This window comes from Gouania willdenowi, chromosome 13 (assembly GCF_900634775.1).
Source record: "Gouania willdenowi chromosome 13, fGouWil2.1, whole genome shotgun sequence".
NCBI lineage: Eukaryota > Metazoa > Chordata > Actinopteri > Blenniiformes > Gobiesocidae > Gouania > Gouania willdenowi.
Genome location: NC_041056.1, coordinates 15,831,320 through 15,855,873, shown reverse-complemented (window position 1 = coordinate 15,855,873; position 24,554 = coordinate 15,831,320). Strand labels below are relative to the sequence as shown.

Genomic DNA, 24,554 nt, shown 5'->3' with positions numbered 1-24,554 from the left:
ATAAAAACATTTTGATTTTTTTTTTTTTTTTTTTTTTTTGAGGTAAGGCTAAAGTAAGGCATAGAAATAGAAACATTTCTAATTCATTTATTTTGGAGGGAAGGCTATAGTAAGGCATAAAAAACTAAAAAAAAAAATATGACAAACACAAAAAATCAAAAGTAAGGCTATAGTAAGCTATAAAAATAGAAACATTTTGAATGTATTTATTTATTTATTTTGAGGTAAGGCTATAGTAAGGCATAAAAATAGAAACACATTGATTTTTTTGTTTGAAAAGGCATAAAGTTAAAATATTTTGAATTTTTTTTTAATATGAAGAACACCAAATATCGGAGGTCAGCATAAAAATTAAAACATTGTGATTATATAGTAAGGCATAAGCATAAGAACTGTTTTCTGAATTATTTTTTTTAATTAACGGATTAAAAAAATAAATAATAATAATTCTGAAAACAGATTTAAAAAAAAAAAAAAATGTTTCGGAAAACGGATTAAAAAAATAATTAATTCGGAAAACGGATTTGTTTTTTTTTACTGACTACAATGCGCCATCGTAGTACATCATACATGCGCACTGTGGAGGGAGGTTGAGCGATAGTCAGCTCTCTTTAAAACGAAGGAAAAAGGATCAAAACCTGGCATTTTTGTTTGCATTTGTTTTTACAAAGAAAAACATTGAAAAAAGTGTGAACCGTGCATAAAAAATTTAAAGGTTTTGGTCAGTCTGTTAATTATTAGTTTACTACTACTACTACTACTAGTAATAATATTAATCAAAATAATAATAATAATAATAATAATAATAATAATAATAATAATAATAATAATAATAATAATAATAATAATAATAATGTGCCAATATACTGTGCATAGTGAGATCTCCGTTATCTGTTATCACTTAATCAATCCATCCATCCGTTTTCTGACCCGCTTTCTCTTTTTTCAGGGTCGTGGGGCACTTAATCCTTATTTTGATTCGCTAAAAACCTATAACTGAATTATTAATCAGGTTTCTTGCCCCTGCTTCTTTGTTTTTGTATAGTTATGCTCTGCCGTTCAAAACTCTCAGCATTTTGCCACAGTTTCCCTGTCTTTGAGCCAGGGGGTATTTCATCAAAGTGGAATTCAACCATCCAGGATAAAACCATTATGGCGCCTGGTTTAACCAAGCCTTCTCTGAGCACACTGGCTTTACCCATTATAATCAAACTCAGATTAGTCTGAAGAGCAGCTGCTCGCACAAGCGGCTTTCTTCACAGACCCGTGAAGTCGAGCCCAGACTCACTGATCAGAGACGTGAGGGCGCATGCGCTGTAGGCTTGACGCCAGTTCAAACAGACAATAAAAAACGAAGGATTTGTGATAAACAACGTAGTATTTCCAAATGGAGAAGGCGAGGGCGGCATCGTTCACCCCGACGGAGCAGCAGCTTCTCTTGGACTCCTACCAGGAGTTCAACCATCTCATATGTCGGAAAGGAAACACGATTCTTGCTATTAAGGAAAGAGAAAAAGGCTGGCAGGCTATAGCGAACCGTTTAAATGCGTAAGTACCGGTAGTATCTGGGTTCATTCGAATAATATTTGGCTGAAAATGCTCAATAGCTTGTGCATGTTTTGACCAAAGTGGATGAAATGCTTTTTTTTTAATGTATGTTGCCACTGCCTCAAGATGACACAACTCTCCAAATTGCATCTGGAAAGAATTTAAGTTATTTTCTAAATTATTCCTAATCCGAAATTGCTCATATTTAGTCAATAGCTTCTACACAAATAAACCCCAGGAGTCTTGTTTTCCCCTTTAAATGTCCATCCCCATTGACTCCATAAGGCACAACTCCCTAAATTGGGTTTAGAAACTACATTCATACATATTTCCCCCCAAAATGATGACTATTTGTCACACTTTCCATCCAAATAAGCAGTTAGAAATGTTTTTCAAACGGTTTAATTCAGATGGTCCAATAGAATAGGGCTAAATGTCCAATCCCAGGTCCTTATCAGGGTACAACCTATTCATTGTGGTTTTGGTACCAAGTCATTTTTTTAGAATAATATTTTTTCATTTAATTAAAGTTTTGTTTTGTTTTTAATAGGTAGCCCCACATATTTTGACCCCACGACCCTGAAAAAAGGAGCAAGCGGGTCAGAAAATGGATGGATGGGTTTTAAACGTCTAGTCCCACTAATTCGACAAGGCATCTCTCTAAATGTGTCTTAACGATTCAAAAATAAATGTTTTCATCATGTTATGATTTACTTTTAGCAGTTTCCATATTTTGATGTTCAAATACACGTACACATCCGTGATGTGACCCCTAAACTTACTGTCCCTCTGCATTTCTTTCAGTTAAAAAAAAAAAAAAAAAAGTTTAAATGCAGAAAAAGATTCCATTATGTTTGACCTTATAGTGTATATGCACTCACGTTGAATTTTCACAAGAAAACATTACTTATCTGTAATTCATTCTGTTTATAGGGTCAAAATATGTGACTGTCTGGACACGACTGCTGTTCGAAAACATATTTAGAATTACACTATATCTGTTAACATTTATTTTGTCCACCATTTATTTATTTTAACATTCATGTAAACTTTATCTGATGATTCCGGTTTTATGAACTTTCATGCGGTTAAAAATCCTTATACGTAAATGACACAAGCACTCAGACACTCATAGTTACAGTATATGTTCATAGTCATGTTTAATTCTGCTTTGCTGCTAAATTAGTTCCTACTCTTCTACAATAGGTTCTCTACAACAGTGGTTCCCAACCAGGGGTTCGTGTACCCCTAGGGGTACTTGAACACTTTGCAGGGGGTACTTGGAAACATTGATGAATCTATTTCCAACATGCTGAGTCATTTTTAAACCTATTTCAGACACTGTACCGTATTTTTCGGACTATAAGGCGCACTTAAAATCCTTTCATTTTCTCAAAAATCGACAGTGCGCCTTATAATCAGATGCGCCTTATGTATGAAATTAACTACTGCGCTTCAACATACTGAACTGAAAAAGTGAGTGTATTGTTCTGTATTTTATGTGTTAAACCTGAACAATGTTGAGAGTTATTGTTAATGAGTTGAATAAAGTTTGACTTATCTTACTATTTTATTTCGCTTAATGCGTCTTAATAATAATAATAACAAACCGGTGCGGCTTATAGTCCAGTGTGCCTTATGTATGAAAATAGACCCAGTCAGACCCATTCATTGATAGTGCGCCTTATAATCCGGTGAACCTTATCATCCGAAAAATACGGTACATGCTCGTATTTTGTTGATGTTGGATTCTCGATCATCCAACATCTTTTCCACCCGTTGATAATAAACTGCATTAATGAATTAAACAATATTGTGGCCTTAATATCCTGCTAAATTGTTACTAACATGTTATGCACATTACTAAAAATTGAGGTAAATATATTCTCTGCGATACAATAATTGTAATGCACAAAAGTGATATTTAGTGTGTGTTAAACGTACAGCTTGATATTTTCAAGTTATTAACATTAACAACGTACTAAATTGGAGTGACGAAGGGGTTCTCCTCTTCTGAAGAGAGACCTCTGAGACAAATAAGGTTGTGAAACACTGCTTTACACGATGTTAAAGTGTCCCTGTAGGAATATTTACTGGTAAATTTGTTCATTAAAACACTGATGTTAGGCACAGGTACCTGCCTGCCATACTGTTGGGAATGCAATACATATTCATTTTGTGAGAAAAATAACTCTCTTTACATTAATATGGTTTATGTCTGTTTAATATTGTGCTTTGCTTTTCTGATCGGTCAATGTTGTAGAACCAACATAAGTGGAGAGAAGCGAACATGGCAGCAAGTGAAGATAAAATATAAGAATATTTTGCAGAATGGTAAGATCTTATAAGATACTTTTTTTTATATTTAACAGATTTATATAAATGAATGTTTTCTTTTCCCCCCTCTTCCTTTTGCACTTTTCAGCAGTAAAGAAAAAAGCGCACGCGTCGGCGATAGGGGGCGGCTTACCTGCTGTAGACTTAACCCCAATAGAGGAGCACGCTCTAAGTTTACACAGGGGGAGACCTGTGCTAGAAGGGATTCAGAGGGTGATGATCACAGACTCTGTCCCACCCTCAGATGTTGCACCTTTAATCCAAGGTACAATTCTTCTATTTTTGGACAATTTCAAGCATTCATTTCCTGTACATGTTAACATTGAGATGTGCTTATTATTGCAGTATCTGGCAACACAGTAACACTTTCAGAGATCCTCGATCCAGTGAGTGTCACTTCACTGCATGTCTGCTATCTGCATACTCATCATATCAATTCTAAATAGGGATGTCTCGAGTCGATATTGATATTGGATATCGGTCTGATATTAGCCAGAAAACTAATATTGGATTTGATCAAACTGCATCTAAAATCTCAAAATATAAGTGGTCTGAAAAGTTTTAGTTGTTTTTGTCCCCGCCCTCAGTTGTTAATGCTAAATGTATTTATTTATTTCAATCACTTCCACTATGACAGGGTGAAGGCTCCTCTACCTTTGAGGAAGAAGAGTCTGCGTCTTTGTACTCTGTGAAGCTGGAGGTAAAATGTCAAATTGCAATTCAACTTTATTTATTTAGCGCTAATAACAAAAGTCATCTCAAAGTGCTAACAGATACGTCTACTTAATTCATTTAAAATGGCGATTATTTTGTGATGTAGTGCTTAGCACGTTTATTTTTTTTTATATTTTTAATAGGACCAGGATCCTATAGAATCTGAAGACCAGCCTTGCAATGACGTGAGTATTACCTGAAGAAAATCAATGTGCAACGTCCTTTATTGTTATTTCAACGTCATTTACAGAACCTGCAAACGATCAAAAGCCTCTATCGAACACACCTCCTGAAACAAATCGAGCTGGCCGATGTGAAAATCCAATATCAAAAACGGAAACTGCAGGAGTTGGAATTAGACCTGGAAATCAAGAGAAAAACCTCAAAGAAACTAGACTTAGAAACCCAGAAGCTTCAGTGTGAAGTAAGTAAAAAAAAATTCTAAAGCCAATATGTGCAAAGTGAATCCAGAATTTTTTTTCTTTTCTCTGCTTATCCCAAGCTTTCCACAGACAAGTGCTGGAAATGAACTTAAGGGAACAATCAGTTGTTCTCCTTTCTTAAATATTTGCACTATTCTGTTAAACATTCAGATCAGGTCTATGTGAACTTTGTTGGTCCACGACCTATTCTGCAAATTAGGTCAATGTTGGGCAAGATTAATTATTTTACGTCTTGGGGACGGATGTAAGAAATCTTCCTCTTTTAATTTTTCTTGTCATTTTGAATATTTATTTATTTTATTCATTAGTGTAGGTATTTATTTCAAAATGCAATTTGTGGGAAATTGCAGAATTTTTTTTTTACCCATACCTCTGCAAACATATTTTCTGTGTTGCTGCCTTTGATCTACTTAATCAAAGCCGCTCTGATTGGCTGAGGCAGCAAGCCGTCAAACCATAGAAGAAAGAGTGTGTGAATGCTAGGGAATGAAAAGGTAGAGAAATTAGCTATGCAACAGCAAAAAAAAAAAAGTAGACATAGACTACAGTATATGGTTAAACTGTCAAGAGCAGAAGGTTAGGGAATAGTGAAGAAAGCATCAGGGAACCGTGGCAACAGTAGTTGGACCAGGTATTGAGATGAGGAGAGATCTAACAGACAACAGGAAATGCAAGGAAGGGAGGGAAGAGCAGAAGAGAAGAGAGGAGATGGTCTTAACTAGAGTAGGCATAGGGCACACTCCACATAATGACAAAATACCCAACATTGAACAACAGTATGTGCTGCTACGCTGTGGAATATGATGATGGAGGAGATGAGAGGAGCTGATCTCAGGGGAAATGAGTTAAAGACATTCTGGATCGTGGAGAGAATGGCTGAGGGTTACCATTCCTATGAACAACTGGAAAATGAAAAAATGGAATAGAACAGTACGGAGCCTCAAATGCAACTAAATGGATGCAAACGGTCGTTAAACAACAAGGAAAAAGAACCACGTCCATTTTCCACTAAATTACAAGGTAAGCTTTAATATTATAATACTAGGGCTGGGCGATATGGACCAAAACTCATGTCTAGATATTTTTTCTCAAAATGGCGATATACGATATAAATCTCGATAATTTCAATCCAAATTAGGTTTGACCAGAAAGACAATTCTGGGTTAAATTTGCTATTGCAAAATTCCAAACAGGTTCATTTATTAACAAACTACTACTTTTGGCTTTTTCTCCTCTAAGGGACAGCACATGTGAGTGACTTCTGTAGTGTGGCTTGTTTTGGGGAAGGTCTGGGGTAGGATGCACTCAGAAATCCATCAAACTGTGCTTCTCATGCTGTTCTGAGAAGTAGCGAAAGCAGCGATTTCTAACACAAGTGTTTTAAAACAAAATAAGCTAAAAGAAATCTTGATATATCAGCCAGCCCTAGCACTTGTATGTTTAATGTACTCTTATTTGCTTCTCCGGGGGCACTGACAATCTGATATTGGGCAATGAGCACATAGTTTTTTGTTGTTTAAAAGCATGTATGTTCGGCTGGTATACAACTACTGTATTTCCTGCTCAAGTAATGCCCTCTTAATTCATTGTTGAGGCACAGTTACTGGGTTGTTGGATTGGGCGTGAACAATGGAGCCACATATAAACTAACTGAGAAAGTAAAATCCAGCTTCGTAGTACAGTCTCCAAATGTCAAAATAATACAGATTTGATTCCTTGTCTTAAATTTGGTTTTCCTAATGCAGACTTTGTGTTGCAGATGGAGTGAGTGATGGACAAAGACCTTCCCATTGCTTTGGGATGGTAAGTATGATCCTTTTATGGCAGTGATGTGAGACACCAGGGGGTATTTCATCAAAGTGTTCTTAATAGAACCAGGTCTACGGTTTAAACCTGGTTTACCTCAGCTGTCCGTGACCACGCTGGCTTTTTCCATTTCATCAAACTCTCCTCAGCTTGAATAGCAACAGCTGAGCCAAGCCAGGTGACAGTGTTTAGCTTAAGTGCACGTCTGCATAAGACCAATGAGATCGATCACAGATTTAATGATCAGAGATGTGGGAGCTCATGCTGCAGCTTTTATTCTGAATAAACAGCCAATAATATGATATCATCTGTTGTTGAGCAGTGAGTGAGAAGAGGAAAAGAGAAAAAAAGACGGACACGTTTCAGAAGTATCTTGTTTGAATATTTTAAAAGTAGCAAAAGGTTAAAGTCTGTGTTATTTAGTCGATTTATCATAGAGAACAAATGAAGCGTGTGATCACACACTGATCCATGTGAGTTTGATCAGTTCACTGTTTTTTTTTTTTTTAACACGTCAGTATTATTAACCCACAGTACAGTAACTACTCAGCACTAAATAACACCGACTTTAACCCTTTACTATTTTCAAAATGTTGAAACCGTAAGAAACTTCTTAAACGAGTCAGTTTTTTTCCCCCCTTTTTCTTGCTTGCTGCTTAATAAGCCTTTACACAATCTCGCTCTGGTTCAGTTCTCGTGCATGAGGTCAAAGGTCAAGAGGGATAAACTTGCCATAGCTGGCGGTGTAAACAGCGAGTCTGAAAGAGATTTAGATGTTTTTTTTCCCCGTTGGAGCATTGATTCTTTGGAGAAAAAAAATGCGTAAACGTGGTATCGGTCTCCAAGGTAGAAATGCTGAGTTAGCAGCTAAAGCTAATGCTGCACAAGAGCTAAAAATGTAGGTTTTTCCTGTCTTTTCAACAGTGATCAATCAGCTAAACAGTGGTGTTTCACTTATCGGTCTGTCCATCTTACGCACTTCCTTCAAATACGTGAAATAATTGCTTTATAAAAATAATCATGGACCTCGTTAGTGAATGGTGTACATTTACCTTTTCAAAGTGAGAACTAACAAAACATTTTACAGTGGTTAAAACAACTGCAAAAGTATAAAAAAAAAAAATACAGGAGGAAGCAGAGGACGTCTGTCGCTTTGATACTGCTTCTCCCTTCGGTTTTACAAAAGTGCTCGGATATGTGCATCATTCCTGGGTAGAGTCCATATTCCGTCCGTTAGAGACCCCGATAGTCTGTGTTTTCGTGCACCAGGGGTCACCTGTGTGGAAGCGATGGGACCTGCCTAGCTTCCATACTGCTGCTGAGGTGCTTCCATCGGTTTTTAAAAGTGCTCGGATCGGCCGAAAGTGGCATCAGTCGAAAACCCTGGTCACCTCCTCGAGTCCGAATATGTGTAATATTAACAATATAAACACTATTCAAACATTAACAATATCTGGAATAAAATTACAAATGCTGTTAGGTTGGAAATATCAAGAGTGAACAAGCTTGTTTATGTTTATATGCCTCTCAACCTATGACCCCCCCCAGGTCGCGCAATCGCACTTCCAGAGTGTGAAAAGGCTGATAGAAATTGATGTCAAAGCCTCTTGGTTCAGTATTGGTTTCTATTGACTGTTTATTTAGAGTAAAATGCTGTGAATGCGCCCTAATGTCTCTGATCAGTAAATCTGTGATCCACTTCATTGGTCTGATGCAGAAATCAATGGACGTGCACTTAACCCAAACAGTGACAGCTGGCTTGACTGAGCCACTGCTCTTGGAGCTGAAATGTGATCAAATGGAAAAAGCCAGCGTGGTTGGAGATGGTTTGGCTAAACCAGGCTTTATCTTATAAGCCTGGTTCTTTTAAGTGACCTTTGATGAAACACTCAGCGGGTATTTCATCAAAGTGGAATTAAAGCATCCATGATAGTAGGATGACGGCTGGCTTAACCAAACCCTCTCTGACCACGCTGGCTTTCCCCCGTTTCATCAAACTAAGATTAGTCAGAGGAGCAGCTGCTCTGACAAGCCAGCTGTCACTGTTTAGTTAAATGTACCATGGCTTTCTTTCTTTCATCGCTTTACATCAGATTGACAGATCAAAGACGTGAGGACACGCCCTGTTGGCTTTTCTACCACATTTGACCCCCGTCTGTATTCATTCAGACATTACAGATAAAAAAACAATGATGCAGTATGATACATTAACACAAGTAATTTGATAAATTTTTTCTGGACGTTAGGTTAATAAATATGAAGTTCCCAACGTGCACAATATCACAACACAAGGATATTTGTCGTAGATGGATTAAAGATCTGGTTTGTCTGACAAGACACTGATAAATTGAATGTATAAAATATGACATGTTACTGCATCTGTTGCTTATATTGATTCATATATGAAATGTGTTCCTTTAGGTTCTTCACACATGGTTTGACTTCATAATGAAGGGGCAAAAACAACAAGACACCTCTGGAGAATACAAAGGTTTATCAGCAATACATGGTAAGCTGAGATATAATGTCAGTAAATTACTAAGTGGACAAAATATTTCCACCTGTGTTGACATTCACAATGTACTGGAAACTGTCTAGCACGGTAACCTTAACAACTGCAGAGATGATCAAAGAAATATGGGAACTTGGTGTGTGTGACTGCATGTTTCTAATCTTTTGTTTCTTTTGTTTGTGTAGATGTTCTCATGATGTTCTACAACATCACCACTGAAGGTTATCTAAGGGTATAAGCTTTAGAGCATCTGAAGCATGCACCATAATGATGTGGAGGTGGGGGGAGAACTTACATTTATTTATAATACAGTCCCAGATCGGCCTTGTAAAAACAATTTCTACCTTGTGTTGTTTCTTAGTTTGATTTGTGAACACCCAACATGAACTCAAGAACTCCCTCAGAACAGCCAGTCCTGGATGGAGAGACATTCAACAAGACTCAAAACGCAATAGACAATGAACAAAAGTGACAATAAATGGCTTCAGTCGGACGTAATCTTCCCTATGTCAATAAACTACCGCCCAACCTGTAGCAGATCTGCTGACTCGGCATCATTCACAAATTACAAGGTTCAGGAGCAGCTGAGTGGTCAATTCATCCAGTCTCAGTGTCTGTCTCCAGCGGTCACTACTTCTCAATGAGATGTGGCTCCAACATTTTCTTCATGTGCAGCTCCTCCACCAGTTTGTCCACAAAGACTTTAAACAGAGGCTCGGGCTCCTGAGGGTCACACACAGGATGGAAGAGGCAGAGGTGCTGAGACTCACAAGCATTCTAATCTATTCATAGAGTAACTCATTAAACACGAGGAACGGGAGTGAGACACTTTTCTGTTTGAATGGAATATTTTTGAATTTAAAAAAAGTATAGAAATGTATAAGTACTACCAGAGGGGAAAGTACTCACGTTACTGTAACTGAGTTGCTTTTATGGATACTTGTACTGTTTTGATTATAAATCTAAATCTGTCATTTTACTTGTACTTAAGTACACTTTAAAATAAGTAAACTCATTCATTACATTTCTACACCCAACTGTTTCTCAGTAAATTATTATGTTTTGTTATTATTTTTTTATTCTCGTTTCATTGAACATAATGCATATGTTTTTATTTGTGCCATTTCTGATCAAAGCCCAGCCACTTTGTTCGGTTCAGGTTGTGGTTTCTACCTATCCTGTTGTTTCTCACATGGCACATTTGGCATGGAACTGTTTTAGAGTTTATAAATGTATCTATACTGATAGCCTGGGATTTTTTACATTTTTGAATTGATTCATTTGGTGTTATTTTATTTAAAAAAATAATTGTATATTTTGACAAACCTTTTATTTTATACAGATGCCTTTGTGGAAAATAAATGAAGATCCAATTGTGCAAGATTTCATCTCTTCTTTTTTAAGTTTATAAATTATATACTGTATGCAAGGGAACCGTGGCAAGATTTATTACCAAAAATAAACGTGGGAGGTGAAAGTAACTAGTAATTTTTACTTTGAGTACTTTGATTGAGCTGCTTTTTTTTTTTTTTTACTTGTGCTTGAGTATTTTATGTATGACTTACTTGTATTTGAGTACAATTTCAATCAAATAACAGTACTTCTACTTTAGTAGAACATATTCGTACTCTTTACACCTCTGATAAGTACAAACAAAAGAAAAACTTTATATTTACAGTATGTTCATACATATTAATTTTTTTTTTTTTTTTTACAAGAATAAAACATAATATAAAAATGGATCTAGGCATATTTCGGCAAAGTGAACTCATATAGATATTTAGTTGAATTATTATTAAAACATTAAAAATAATAATTAATCAGAGTAAACAATTTGAATTTTGTTTGATTTGTGTTTAACATGTAAAGGTTTTATTTATTCAGACAACTTCTTTCAGGAAATCTACTTTGATCTCCCGACACGTTTGGACTGCCAACTGTCAGTCTTCCTCAGAGGCGTCTGCTCATCGCTTTGATGTGGCCTCATGAGTTCTTTCTGGGCGTGACCAGAATTTAAAAGTTAATTTTCTGAAAAAAGGTGTCTAAATAAATGAAACCTCAACATATTATTAAAAAAGAAGAAGACAAAATGAACTTGGTGGAATTATTGAGTTGTTTATGAAACACCAGGGATGTTTCTTTCAGGAGCCAATTATCTCAATCTGAATACATACAGGCTAAGTGAGGTGTTACCTTGTGCTCCAGCAGCCTCTGTTTTTCTACAGCCTCCTCCAGATTCAGACCGACCCACTCTGCCTCCTCCTCCGGGATCTCAAACTGCTGCTCATGCAGACAACACTAACATTTCATTAAAATCATTCAAATCCACATATCTCTGTGTTGAGTTTCCCACAGTTCACACCTTGTATTTGCAGTACACCTTGTCCCTCTTGGTGGGGTCTTCGGGGTACAGCTCTTTGTCTCTGCGTGCCAGGCGGAGCAGCATGGCCCGCTTCAGGTCCATCCCCAGCTTTGATTGTAGGTCTTCCTTTGGCGTCTACACAGAGTTACACATTAGATTCAAGCAGAACAAAATCATCTGCAAACACATGTCCTCTTACTTTCAGGATGTAAAAATCAAAGCCAAAGGCGGCGTCGATGAGGTCCAAGGTCCGAGACGTAACTGTGATGGTGAACTTGTGATCAAGGATCTCACTGTAGAGTTCTCTCTCAAACAGCTGAGGTTTCCACACCTTCTTCAAACGATTTGACATCTAAACAGTGGGAAAAAGCACATACGCTCACTACTGTTATATGGAGATGATAAAGATGAGAGATTTATTTCCAAACTATTGTTAAATATGCAAATACCAAAAAACCCTGTTTGTGGGTGGAAAGTTGAAGAGAATTAGTAGAAAACTTTTGATTATTTATTGTTTTAGACAATTAATTATGTGATCATCTATTTTTGTAATATGATTTTTACATGTGGTAAAAAAATGCAATAAAACATCAATTAATGTAATATTCATGATGTGAAACTTGTAGAAATTAACGACAAATTGAAAATAATAAAAACTAAAAACAAAGTGTTATGGCAATTATTATATTAATTATCATATCATCAAATGTGTGTTCATGTGTACAATTTGTCATGTGTTTATACACGATGACTAAATTATATCGTTGTACTTTTGAACAGAGATGTTGCTCTTTTGCTGAGTCATATTAGATTAGATTACACGCAGTATAGACAGATTGTGCTGTATTCACAGTGCCAGCAAAAAGCAGTCTCTGCTCAAGGTCTCATACCAAAGTTCTGATAAGCAGAGCTCTGTAACAGTGATTTTCTATCTAACTATATTACGAGGAATCAAGCTGTACAGCAACACCAGGGTTTACAGTATATGGTGTATTTTCCTCATGGTACACTATCATGTAGGTGGATTTATGTCTATTATTTAATACAAATAAAAAAATTTAAAAAAAACCCTTTTCAATAAAAACAAAAAAAATCACTTGAATCAAAAAATATTTTCAATCAAGGAAAAGTATTAAAATGTCAAAAAATATTTGAGACCCATATAATTGCATTTGAACCCTTTTTTTCTTTGATTGAATTTTTTTTTTTATTTAATTGAAGTGATTTATTTATTTTTATTGAAAATATTTATTTTTTGATTGAATAATAAAGACACAAATTTAACTCCATACTCCAAGTGTTAATTGATTATTCTGCTTTTGATAAGTTTATTACCTTATGTTCTGTACTTAACTATGACACATGATATACACTAATGAGAGTTTTTTTTTTTCTTATTTAATTCAAGGCGCCCGCACACACGCGCGCGCACACACACACTTCTAAACACTCACTTTGTCATTGTTGGCATATCTGTATCCACTGATCCAGCCCTCCCCTCCCCATAGGCCGTTCTGGGACTCTGGAGGGTAGTAGATGGGGATGGGGACGTCCTGCACACGTTCCTTCTGTCCTGTAATGGGATTGGCTCGGTACTGGACTCCCAGGGGCTTCCAGTGAACTGGTGTGGGCTCTTTTTTCTCCAAAGACTTAAGGTAGTGCTGGGGGAGTCGAGCGTAAATACCCTGCTTCATCTTCAGGGCGTCCCACATTTTAACTGGATATTTATGCAATGGCATGATCGCTTTTTATATTCTGTGAAAAGACAAGTTACAAATCAGCACAGGGAGACTGGTCTTTATACTTTAGGTCAGGGGTGTCAAACTCATTTTAGTTCAGGGGCCAAATACAGAACAGCTTTATCACTGGGCCACAGATTTTATGCAGGGAAAATGAGTAATTTCAACACAATTGTGCCATAGTTTACTCATCTACGTACACATAAAATACAAAATATGTAAGAAACCGACAATACCAAGCAACAATTGATAGATAACAGTCCCAACAGGGGCTTCACTTTAAATTCACTAGATTTTGTGACTAATTTTTATTTAATTAAGGGAATTATTATGTCATAAATTGAGGAAAATTTAAGAATTTTGAGTATTTTTGGTTTTGTTTTTTCAAAAGTTTAACATTAAAAATGACAGCAATCATGTAAAAACAAGTACCACAAAAACTGTGAGCACCTGCAAATACTGTTGAGTTTATTTACACAATGATTCGTGTTTTTTTCTGTCATTTTTACTTCCTCCTGCAGGCCGAATTGGATGCTCAAAAGGGCCAGATTTGGCCCTCGGGCCTTAAGTTTGACACTTGTGCTTTAGGTAAACACTGTAAAAGACAAATTAGAAGTAAAAGAAGACATTCACGTCCATAAGTCATTGACGTGAATTTATTTTGTACACTTGCACATTTTCCCATGAACTTATCAGACTAAATGTTACATTTTTGTCTAAAAAGTCTCGTAAATCTCCCAAACAGGTGCCAAGTGAAATGCAACATTATAAACAACCTAGACTAAGGATGTGCACATTAAACACAACCATAACCAGATCTATACTCACTGTGAACAGAAGAGAGCTTTAGGGTTTTTCCTCCGCACAGAAAACCAGAATATTCAATTTAACTGAAGAAGAGATGCTTACAGTAATAATACGCTTCAACAAATCGCAGTGTGAGGTTTTAATTCATGTTTATAAAACATTGGCCAGACAAGGACGTCACGCCGTCTTCGTTACAGACTTGTTTCCGCATTAAGTCCCGCCTCTCACCCTGACGAGAGTTCTGATTGGATAAAAAACAAACATCCGGTTAATAACGCCTTCATTTATTGGTCTACTTCCGGGTCATTCACGTTAAATTACAAGAATTTACCACATTATTGCCACTATTTTACCACTATATTGCTAAATTGGTTATCTGTTACTAATCCTAATTGTTTATATGAATGGAAAACTCCTAACGAAAAGAATGCACTTTTTTATGAAGTCGTAAAAGGTTGCTTAGGAACAAACTTTAGCGTAAAAAAACCAACTAAAATCTTCAGCATAAACCCAGAAAACTGCGCCCGGAAGGTGGAATTGAACCACTCTGCCGCTAAGCAGCTACAGGTTTGAAGCCTGCACCCCGGACCACCGAGGCTCATCAGGGCATTTCTAACATGGCCACCGTGTCTATAAATACACAACAGTCCGCAAATATTTCTCACTCACGGTGTCACTAAATTTTCATTTTCATTTCATTATTCACTTAACCATTGAGAATATTTGCAAATCAATGTACCTGCACTTGCTATATATTTTATTTTTGTCTTTTACGGTACTAATTAAAGCATATTTTGTGCCAGTTTTTAAGTGCGTGAAATAGCAACGCCTTTGATTGGCTGTATGAAAATATCAAGGTGGCGCTAAATACGTCATTTACAGGTAATGATAAAAACAGTTAGACAGCGAAAAGCGAGTTCCACAAAAAAAAAAAAAAAAAAAAAAAAATATATATATATATATATGCAGTTTAAAACACAATTGCATAAACATTTCACATGTTTATTTTAAGTGTTTGCCTTGTGCAAGTATTCAGAATACTTGGATTTAGAAGGTGGACAAAGTAAACAAATATTTGAGCAGCCAAACATTAACATCTCTTTGAAATAGAAAAGTATTCCAGTTTATATTTAGGTTATATCTAATGTGATGTCTTGGTAATTCGTACATGATTTGTGTGCAGAGACTGGACGTGGTGTATGGTGGGAATGATTTTGTAAGAATCTTTTTGAGTACAAAAGAAGAAGCAAAACATTTTTTCTTTATTGTCTTTTTTTTTTTAATTCACTGCATTTCACTGGATCTTAAAAAAAAAACCCAACAACAACAATACTGAAGAAGCACCTTGTTTTAGTAGAATTGATTCATAAATATCAGAGAAAGGTGTTCTCTATGACCAGAGTGTGAGGCTCTTCCTTAGACTCTCCAGCAGGGGGCGCCACTGTGCACTGGATCTCTTCCTTTGAAGGAGAGCAACACATGCTTGTAGCACAGGCCTTCCCACAGGCCAGGCTGCAGGTTAGAGCTGGAGGTGGGGAGGGGTCCTCTCTGCAGATGATAGGGGTGCTAAGGTCTCCTCTACTGACTCCTCCTGAACAGGAACTGGACACAAACTCTGGCTGCACAGTACAGCATGTCACACCTACGCTCTGCAGCACTTTAGAGACCCCGGCAGTCACATCAGCACACCTGCACACATGTGACATTACATACATGTAAATAACTGAGCTGCATCCACCAGGGTTGTGGTCAATTAAAATTGTAACAGTTGAATTGTAATTGAGTTCAGATAATTGACGTTATTGTGTCATTTGCAATCTAATTAAACACAAACCTGGGGAATTGTAAATAATTTACATTACAGAAGCATATGTTACAGTTCTATGGCTTACACCAGAGATGGGCAACTGTGATCACAGCAGGGGCCACAAAAATGTGATTTTCTGCTCCGAGGGCCACATTATCAACATTCATATCAGTGTTTAGATTAATGACCAATGTGAATATTTATTCAGGAAAAACAAAAGGTTTCGTCTTCTTTGGTTTGTGTATTTTTTTGTAATATTTTCTTTTTCTCATATTTTGTCGTGGTATTGGGTGTTTTCTATGTAATTCAGACATTTTGTGTATTTACTTCGGGGGCAGAGAAAGTTTAGACAAAGGGCCGTCAGTTGCCTATGTCTGCCTTAGACATATGTAGTTAACAATTATTAAAATATGTTTCAGATCAACTTTTCCCACTATCTGTCAGACAGTTCTCTTGAGGATCCTTTCACCATTAAGAAAATAAATTAAATCAAGTGGTATACTGACACAAGAAAGACTCAGACGCCCACAGCAAAAATATTAAAAACAATGTTTTCATGGATTAGGAAGCCTAACAAAGTAACCTAGAGATAAAAAAAAACAAAAAAAAAACAAATTTGGATGATAGATAATATTTTTGGTAACACTTTATTTCAAGTTTTATACATATGGTGAACACTATCTGTCATTAGCATGAATAAGGTGTCATGAAGGCTGTCATTAAGTGTCGTTTGCTAAATTATGACACCTTTGGAGCTATGTTGGCATTTTTTGGGTTAGGTGGAGGGATCTAGTGGGGTTGGGTAAGATTAGGGGTTAGGGTAACAAATGACACCCTATTTTCAGGGCATCAGTAGCTCAGTCCGTACATGGGTTGGGAACTGGAGGGTTGCCAGCTCAGGTACCGGTGCGGACCAAAATCGGATGTTGTTCCCCTGAGCAAGGCACCAAATACCATGGTGTGCTCCCTTCATTGTAAAAGCAGCCCCACTCTGACATTTCTCCAGTAATGCATGTCCACATGTCCCGTTTGTGCATGTATGTGACACGGGCCTATGTGTGCGAGAAGCATGTCCCTAAAATAACAGAGTGTAAAATCCCAAATTTCCCTTAAGGGAAGTATTTCAAATTCAAAATGTATACTAATGGCAAATGTCAATAATAATAATGTCAGCCTTAACTTCAAGTAAAGAGTTACCATATTTTTTTAGTGTATTTTACAGCTGATTTAAGACATGAGGTCAAAACTGACCCGTTATCACAAGAGATGCTAACAGAAAGCTAACACAAGATACGTTTTATGTGGGCTTTTTTATTTCAGGCTCAGTAATTGTAATCAAACTTTAGTAATTGAAAACACAATTGTAATTGACTTTCAGAGAGAAAATACTAATTGTAAATGTAATTGTGATTGCAATAAATGTTGGCGTAATTGTAATTGAAAAATGTAATTGACCCCAACCCTGGCATCAACACATGTAGACTTAGTCCTCATTCACGCTGCAGATGAACTAACTTCACTGTTACTTCACCTCTGAACTGGAAAGCCAGCGTAACAGTGCACGTGTACAGAGGCCACCACAATGGATTCTGTCAGCTGCCAGATGTGGAGGTCGTGTACAGCCTGCACACCTGGAACACTCACGATCCTGCGTCCCACGTCAGACACACAGATGTGTGGGGGTGTGGCCTGTAGCAGCAGCAGACTGTAGCTGTACATCTGTGGATGTTGAGCAAAGAAGCAACACAGTCAGTCACTACAAAGTGTTCTGAGCATCTAAAGCAACGTGAGAGCAATGTTTGCATTGAGAATAATCAAACTCTGACTTGTGGGAATGTTGTGGCTATCAGTGTAATGATGGCGAGAATAGAGAGAGCTGGATCCAAGTAGATCAGAGGACTACAAGCCTCAGAGCTGTGAGGGAAGAGAGGTGCAACCAGCAGCACCACCAGACTGTTCATCAGAGCCAGGACAGATGTGAAAAGTCCTTGAATAATAAAAACAATGGACAGAAGACGGGCAGTTTTCTGGTCTCCTGCTGCGGTTCTTTTAGTTTCTGATCTCCACAACGAAGAGGGTACAGATGCATGCTGATTGTCTAAAACTGGAAAAAAAAAAAAAAAGAAGCATATTTACATTTTTGTTGATTCAGTTTCAATTAATAAAGCAGGGGAAGAAAAAATAAATTTAAGCCAGTAACAGAAAAAATACAAACAACTCATCCTTCTTTCATCATCACCACAACAGGAGGAGGTAAAACAGGTTTAAGTATAAATAAGTAAGTAAGTAGAAGTAAGTGTAAGTAAGTAAGTAAGTGAGTAAGTAAGTAAAAAATGACCTCAATTAATCAAATAATAGCAAAAAATAATAATCTATTTTTTAAAGTGCAAAATAACAATTCAATTTCACTTCAGTTATTTATTTTTTTCTGTCAGTATTTAGTTGTGTCAGCTGTTGTATAGAAGTGCTGTAGCAGGGTATGGAATAAACTGCTTGTAATGCATCTAAAGTCACTGATACAACTTTTTCTTGCTGATGTTGGACCAATTTCCGATATCAATATCGGATCGAAACACCTTTAATTAAGATGAGGTTATTACAAGACTAGGCTTTTGACATGATTGTAGGGAGAATCAATGTATCTTTATTTCAGGGTTTATTCTTTTGATTGACGTAAACATCTGGGGCTCTCAATTATGTTGTTGAGAGATAAATGTTGTCATTTTGTTTACAAATTAAGTGATTCTGTGTTATTAATGTAGTATTTTGTCTGTCGTTTTGTTTGTTTCCTTCCAAAATATGTCCTCCCAAATATATTATTTGGGGTTTACATATAACATGTTGTTTATTTATTCATGTGTTTTACCTTGAAACTGAGGATCAGCCTTCAGCTGCTTTCCACCACTGGCCCTCCCATCATGCATCCAATCCCAGTTCAATCCAAACATCAGCATCTTGTGCATCACACCTGCAGCTCCCAGTAGTACCAGTACCAGGGGGTAGCGCCCTGGCTGTGGCTCCAGGCAAAAGCAAACAATTTCCATCAGGTACGAAGCACACAAGGAGGTGAGGAGCAGGGCAGAGAAGAAGATTCCCACAGTGTGGATTCTTCTGTCGGAGAAGGACAAACCACAGTTTGGCTCTGCAGGAAGAACCTCTGCACCAGATAAGATGTGATGATGGTTGACCTCCTGTGAAGAAGCACTGAAGAACTGTTCTGTGGTGACGGATTGTTCTAAAGATGACTTTGCAGGCAGCGTGGAAGGAGTTGATGTGTTTGAGATCCCACTCTGAGGAAAAGCCATGAGCGTGAGAATGAAGAGCGTGTGGAAACCATCCACCAGGGTGACGAGGGACGTGCACAGCCGACTAACGGCCACTTCACTCAGCAACAGGAGGATGGTCATTCCCAGCATGCACCAGTGTGGCAACCACATACCTGTAAAGTAGAGATGACGCAACACATTCAAACACACTGAAGCCTGTAAGCTGTGGATAATAGTTAAATAGATGAAGAAAAAAGAGAAGATCGAAAAACCCAATGAAAGTAAAACATTAATAACTGAATAAAACAAAAAGCAAAACTGCTTTGGTTTGAACACTCACACATTGTGCATATGACCTCTAGGTCATGGAAGAGCTACACTACTATGTGATATATGGCTTGTTCTAGACCCATGGCATAGTTGAGTGGGTCATCCAATAACCAAAGGGTTGAGGGTTGAGAGTTCGAATCCCACTCTATCCAAGTCATTGTCGTTAGGCCTTTGGGCAAGGCACTTCACCAACATTGGCGAGTAGCTTACCACCACTGCATGTGGAGTGAACGAATAATGCACATCAATGTAAAGTGTTATGAGTGTCTATGAAAATGTGCTATATAAAATCCAATGCATTATTATTTGCTGACATCAGCGAGAATGGGCGTGGTCATTTACAGAAATGTTGGTTTAATGCTCCCGTAATGTGTTGACTCATGAATGAATTTTGGAACTAATAAAGTCTTTGGGTTACACTTTACCTGAAGTTTTATACATAAGGCTGACATTACGCTGTCATTATGACATGACACGTGTCATTAGCATGAATAAGGTGTCATGAAGGCTGTCATTAAGTGTTGTTACCTCTAACTCTAAACCTTCCTAACCCCACTAGATCCTTCCACCGAACCCAAAAATGCCAACATAGCTCCAAAGATGTCTTAATTTAGACTTCAAGTAAAGTGTTACCAGATTTTCTTCCTGTCATTATTACTGGAAAAACTATCAAAAAGCCGCACTTCTTTTCTAATATGTAAAATCATTGTTGCATCTTGAAACAACACTGAAGTGGAAAGATTTAATTTTTTGCAACAGGGCCCAGGAGTTGTGAACTAGCATTAGCTATACACTCTATGTGCATCACATTGACCTGAAACTTAATTTGTATCTATATTGAATTGCATTGTTCCTGGTAAATTGATAAAGAAATAAATAAAATACATTTTAGGTGCAGTTACCTTAGAATGGATCTTTGGCAAAAAATTTCAGACAGGCTGGAATCCTGGATATGATCTCAGAGTGAAAATCCAGAAAATGTCATTTGGGGTGCTCCCCATCTCTCCTCCTCCTCTGCTCTAATCACAGTCATGTGATCTGTGTGTGTGTGTGTGTGTCCCCTCCTCTTATCCATGTTTGCATTCTTATTGCAGCTAGTTGGTGGGAGAGAACACATCCAACACGGCTTCATCCATCCAGCCCACCCAACAACCTTCAGTGAACCTCTGAACAAATCAAGCGAAGCTAATTTGAACTAATTAAATTCCCATTGTGTTGTCAGGATTACATAACCACACACACCTAATCATAAGGCAAGGCCCAGCTAAGAAGTATCTTTATCATTAATAAGAACAAATGACAAAATGAGCATTTTTACAACTTGCCTTTGAGTAACTTTGAAATAAACATCTTTATTATATTATCTCTTCCTCATCAGTCTCCAAAACAACAGCACAAATATTCTCTGATTGGTCAAAGGTGTAAGGAATGTAGGCTGAATGGTAAACGTGAAATCAATTAAGTCCATAAGAGTAGAGATGTAACAGAAATGAGAGATGTCTTATGTTCCACTTTGCAAAGAGAGAAGGTTTGTCCACCTCCAATCCAAGCCTGGTCCTGGTAGATCTCAGATGTATGTTTTGTTTTTTTTTATTCCAGGAACTCTACTTTCCTACCAACACAATAAAAAAAGAAAGTGTCTATGTGTACGGTTGCCGTACGGAGAACCCCCGGTGCTATTGGTACGGTTACCGAAGTACAAGTATACCGTACGTAGTATCTTAGGGTTAGGGTTAGGTCATAACCCAATATCGCAACAATTTTTAGGGATAGGGTTAGGTTTAGGGTAAGGTTTAGTCTTAGTCACGCGACCTAAACTTGCCAATGACTGACCAATCACGTGACTAAACAGGCCAAAAAGGGGCACTGTGTATGGATAGAATGTCGGTATATTGATACGGCAACCGCACGGATAGCCACTGCCTTAAAAAACCCCTCCATGAGTCATGTCACTTAGAAATTCAGATGAAATATTTGTTTGGGCGTGACCATTTTCAAGTTGGTGAGAAGAAAGGTAGTTCAATTAGCTTCAAGAGTTTTATTTTTGTTATTTTGTAAACAAAGGTTCTCGGTGGAACTGAGTAGCATATACATGGAAATCTGTAAGAAACGCATATTGTAAAATAAACAGATGTTCATGAATACATTGCTGTAATATTTTTCTAAATATACGGTCTCAAAATCAACTATTTTTTATCTGTATTGATGCTTATACTTTGGCCTGTATGCTGGTTGGCCGTGAGAAATGACATCATCTGCATCCACAGAAAATCCCATCATAGTTTTGAGAGCACTCAGGATTATGACGAGGATTGATTTAGTGAAGGATGAACATTCAGCTGTAACTGAAGGACTGGTTTGTAGCATTTAAACATGCACACAATGCAGAACTTGTGTTTGCATATTCTGCCAGATGTCGCCAACTGGATGGAAGTGCTGTTTGAGAAATAGCTTTATTTTAAACCTATCATAAAAATGTTCTTTTTTGTTCCATAGGGGTATATTTAAGAGCTAGAGATGTTTAACATAAGCTATTATCGTCCAACACCTAATTTTCTGATATTAACCCTGTTGATAAAAAAAAAACCCAAATTAAATCCATAGGAAACTTTAAACTTTTTACATGAAATGGGAATTTTATTCATTTAAAGTCAGCTACAAGAACCCAGGACTGAAAAGATGCTAAAAGTCATCATTACATAACAGTTTTAGAACGCTTCACCTCTGCTGCTGCTGCATGTCCCATCTGTACTTGTTCGTTTCAGGTGACTGGACACCAGATCAACATCAGACTGGACCTGACACCGTCCATAAATCCTCATCGCTCCACCAGTATAGCCAGTGCATTCCTGAGGCTTAGCTAAGCCCAAGAGAAATACCTCAGTGAGGAAGCATCTGATCATCACCCTGAGACAGAACAAGAGGCCACAGCTTCTCCAACCTTCACCAGAAGCACCCACGACTCAGAAACAAATCTTTGATTTCCATATTTCCTCAACACATTTAAAGAATCTGAAAAGTTTAAGTTGTTGCATCTTCATATTGATTTCACTCTATCCAATGCAAGCTCACTGTAGACATTCATCAGCTCCCCTTTACATTCTGTTAAGCTTTAGCATAGTCAGAGGAACAATGTGACTTCTTTCATCCTAAAGTGTCCTGTCACATGGTTCCAACCAGCCTTCGGTGTTCACAAAGAAGCAAAAAAAAAAAAAATGATAAAGAAATCTTTACAAGCAGATTTTCACAGCTTTCCTCACAGGCAACTGCTTCAGACTGGATGTAGTCCACCAACGTGACATGGTCTTAATGGACAGATGACAAAGATCTAGGAAAACCAGACATTTTCATTTGTCTTCACAACACTGTGGGATGTTTATTATTTAAGAATAGTGGTGAATCCTTTTCATTATGTTTTCATGAAAATAAAATGTGCCAGAGCAAGATTTAACAGTGGACAAACACATCTTTGAGAAAATGTTGAGGACCAGGACAGAATGTAAGTGAATGATCTGTGCATGTTAAACAAAAAAAACAAAAAAGACAGAAAATAGTTTTATTTGAAGAAAAAAAAACAAAAACATTCTAACAATTGTTTGTTAATAAAAAAAAAAAAAAAGGGGAGTTGGAGTAATCATATTTTGTTGCTTATTTGATCTTTTAGCAGTTTGAGGGACATGTTGGTTTTCTCAGGATGTGTTTAACACTGAGGAATCTTTGAAGTGCTTCTAGTTTTTAAACCCTTTCACTATAAAGAGACTTGAGATTTTCTCACAACCTTTTCAGCGTCTGTGAAGGAGAGGATTAGCTCAGTGTGACGTTTCTACAGTAACACACATAGTGTACATCCCCCCCTTCCCCTGTGCACTGGGACGATGACGTGTTTTCATATGATCAGTAGCATTTACTCATAACAGACAAGGAATATAAATTGGAACACAACCTAGACAAACTGCATTTTCAATGAAAACACAAATAAGGATGCATAATGTCAAACCCTCAGTATAACACCTTGGCGTAAGCATTATTAAAACACTAAACTGTATTTATAATTACTAACAGCAGTAGGGCAGCGTGTTCCCTGTTCCAATATGTTTTAATAGGAACATTTAAATTTAATTTAGCCAACTAGGATTCTATACACCCTCACTAAATTATTATTTATTATGAATTTATTCTGTTTCCCTAATGAGGTGCTGAGGTGACATTTCAATGACAAAAACATATTTATTGATCCAGTTCTGAGTAGCTTTAGCCTAACAGTTATTAAAGCTAATGGGCTCATGGATGCATCCTTTTCAACTTGTATGGATCTGTTTTTCTTGTGCAGTCAAAGTGTAATTTGTTTAAAACTCACCAGGATAAATAGAAGTCACTCCTATACAGTGAAGTGACAATGGACCAATGTGTGTTTACACAGTATTCGTCTTCTACAACAATCACATATATTTAAACCTGATGTGCACTGAACTGAGATTTACTCTCAATATCAAGAGTTTCATTTATTTATTTGCATTTTCTGTAATTCCTGATTTCCTTCGAATCAAAGGAGCAACACGAGACTTTAAGTGCAAAACTGCTCCTAAAAGTCTGCAGATAAAAAGACATCTGTTGGTTTTCTTGATAAACAAATTGGATTAATGAAGGTCGGATGTTAAAGAGGTCAGGATCTGAGAATTTGTGTCTAAACTTGGTCATGGAGGGCTACTGTTCTGCAGTTGGCCTAAACACAATGAATATATCATTATGATAGTCTCATTACAATCAGGCATGTTGAAGGAGGGAATACTGTACTCTCAAACGTGAGGACCCCATTTGAGGTTTTGCTTATTTTTATCCTTTTTCTGCAATCACTTTTTCTTGCCATATTTTTTGATCCTTTT

At 37.1% G+C, this 24,554-nt stretch overlaps 2 protein-coding genes and 1 long non-coding RNA gene across 6 annotated transcripts; 2 read left to right on the top strand and 1 right to left on the bottom strand.

Annotated features, from left to right (window-relative positions):
* The first annotated feature begins 1,265 nt into the window (after positions 1 to 1,265).
* Positions 1,266 to 22,649, top strand: LOC114474792 (uncharacterized). Of its 3 annotated transcripts, none has more exons than XM_028465313.1 (8): positions 1,266 to 1,548; positions 3,812 to 3,882; positions 3,977 to 4,150; positions 4,231 to 4,271; positions 4,523 to 4,585; positions 4,743 to 4,784; positions 4,850 to 5,023; positions 22,437 to 22,649. In XM_028465313.1, the coding sequence occupies exons 1-8, from the start codon at positions 1,388 to 1,390 to the stop codon at positions 22,533 to 22,535; spliced, it is 825 nt and encodes a 274-aa protein (XP_028321114.1). In that variant the 5' UTR covers positions 1,266 to 1,387; the 3' UTR covers positions 22,536 to 22,649. The 3 variants fall into 3 exon arrangements, with proteins under 3 accessions (XP_028321114.1, XP_028321113.1, XP_028321115.1); XM_028465312.1 differs by having other exon boundaries at positions 3,974 to 4,150; positions 22,437 to 22,647; XM_028465314.1 differs by lacking the exon at positions 22,437 to 22,649 and adding an exon at positions 5,102 to 5,646 and having other exon boundaries at positions 3,974 to 4,150.
* LOC114474794 (uncharacterized) lies at positions 6,370 to 9,986 on the top strand. Its single transcript, XR_003675392.1, has 4 exons — positions 6,370 to 6,845; positions 9,270 to 9,357; positions 9,546 to 9,638; positions 9,722 to 9,986. It is a non-coding gene; the product is annotated as an uncharacterized LOC114474794 (long non-coding RNA).
* On the bottom strand, positions 9,324 to 14,499 carry mrpl28 (mitochondrial ribosomal protein L28). Of its 2 annotated transcripts, none has more exons than XM_028465315.1 (6): positions 14,290 to 14,499; positions 13,177 to 13,477; positions 11,922 to 12,074; positions 11,723 to 11,857; positions 11,554 to 11,658; positions 9,324 to 10,083 (listed from the first exon to the last, which is right to left on the bottom strand). In XM_028465315.1, the coding sequence occupies exons 2-6, from the start codon at positions 13,459 to 13,461 to the stop codon at positions 9,991 to 9,993; spliced, it is 771 nt and encodes a 256-aa protein (XP_028321116.1). In that variant the 5' UTR covers positions 13,462 to 13,477; positions 14,290 to 14,499; the 3' UTR covers positions 9,324 to 9,990. The 2 variants fall into 2 exon arrangements, with proteins under 2 accessions (XP_028321116.1, XP_028321117.1); XM_028465316.1 differs by having other exon boundaries at positions 11,554 to 11,640.
* Positions 22,650 to 24,554: the final 1,905 nt, after the last annotated feature.

Coding starts and splice junctions, on each gene's coding strand:
- LOC114474792 (XM_028465312.1), top strand. CDS start 1,388: ATGGAGAAGGCGAGGGCGGCATCGTTCACCCCGACGGAGCAGCAGCTT. Junction 4,151..4,230: donor TGTTGCACCTTTAATCCAAG/GTACAATTCTTC, acceptor TTATTATTGCAG/TATCTGGCAACACAGTAACA. Junction 4,586..4,742: donor TGTACTCTGTGAAGCTGGAG/GTAAAATGTCAA, acceptor TATTTTTAATAG/GACCAGGATCCTATAGAATC.
- mrpl28 (XM_028465315.1), bottom strand. CDS start 13,461: ATGCCATTGCATAAATATCCAGTTAAAATGTGGGACGCCCTGAAGATG. Junction 11,858..11,921: donor TTGATTTTTACATCCTGAAA/GTAAGAGGACAT, acceptor AACTCTGTGTAG/ACGCCAAAGGAAGACCTACA. Junction 10,084..11,553: donor AGAGGCTGCTGGAGCACAAG/GTAACACCTCAC, acceptor TGTGACCCTCAG/GAGCCCGAGCCTCTGTTTAA.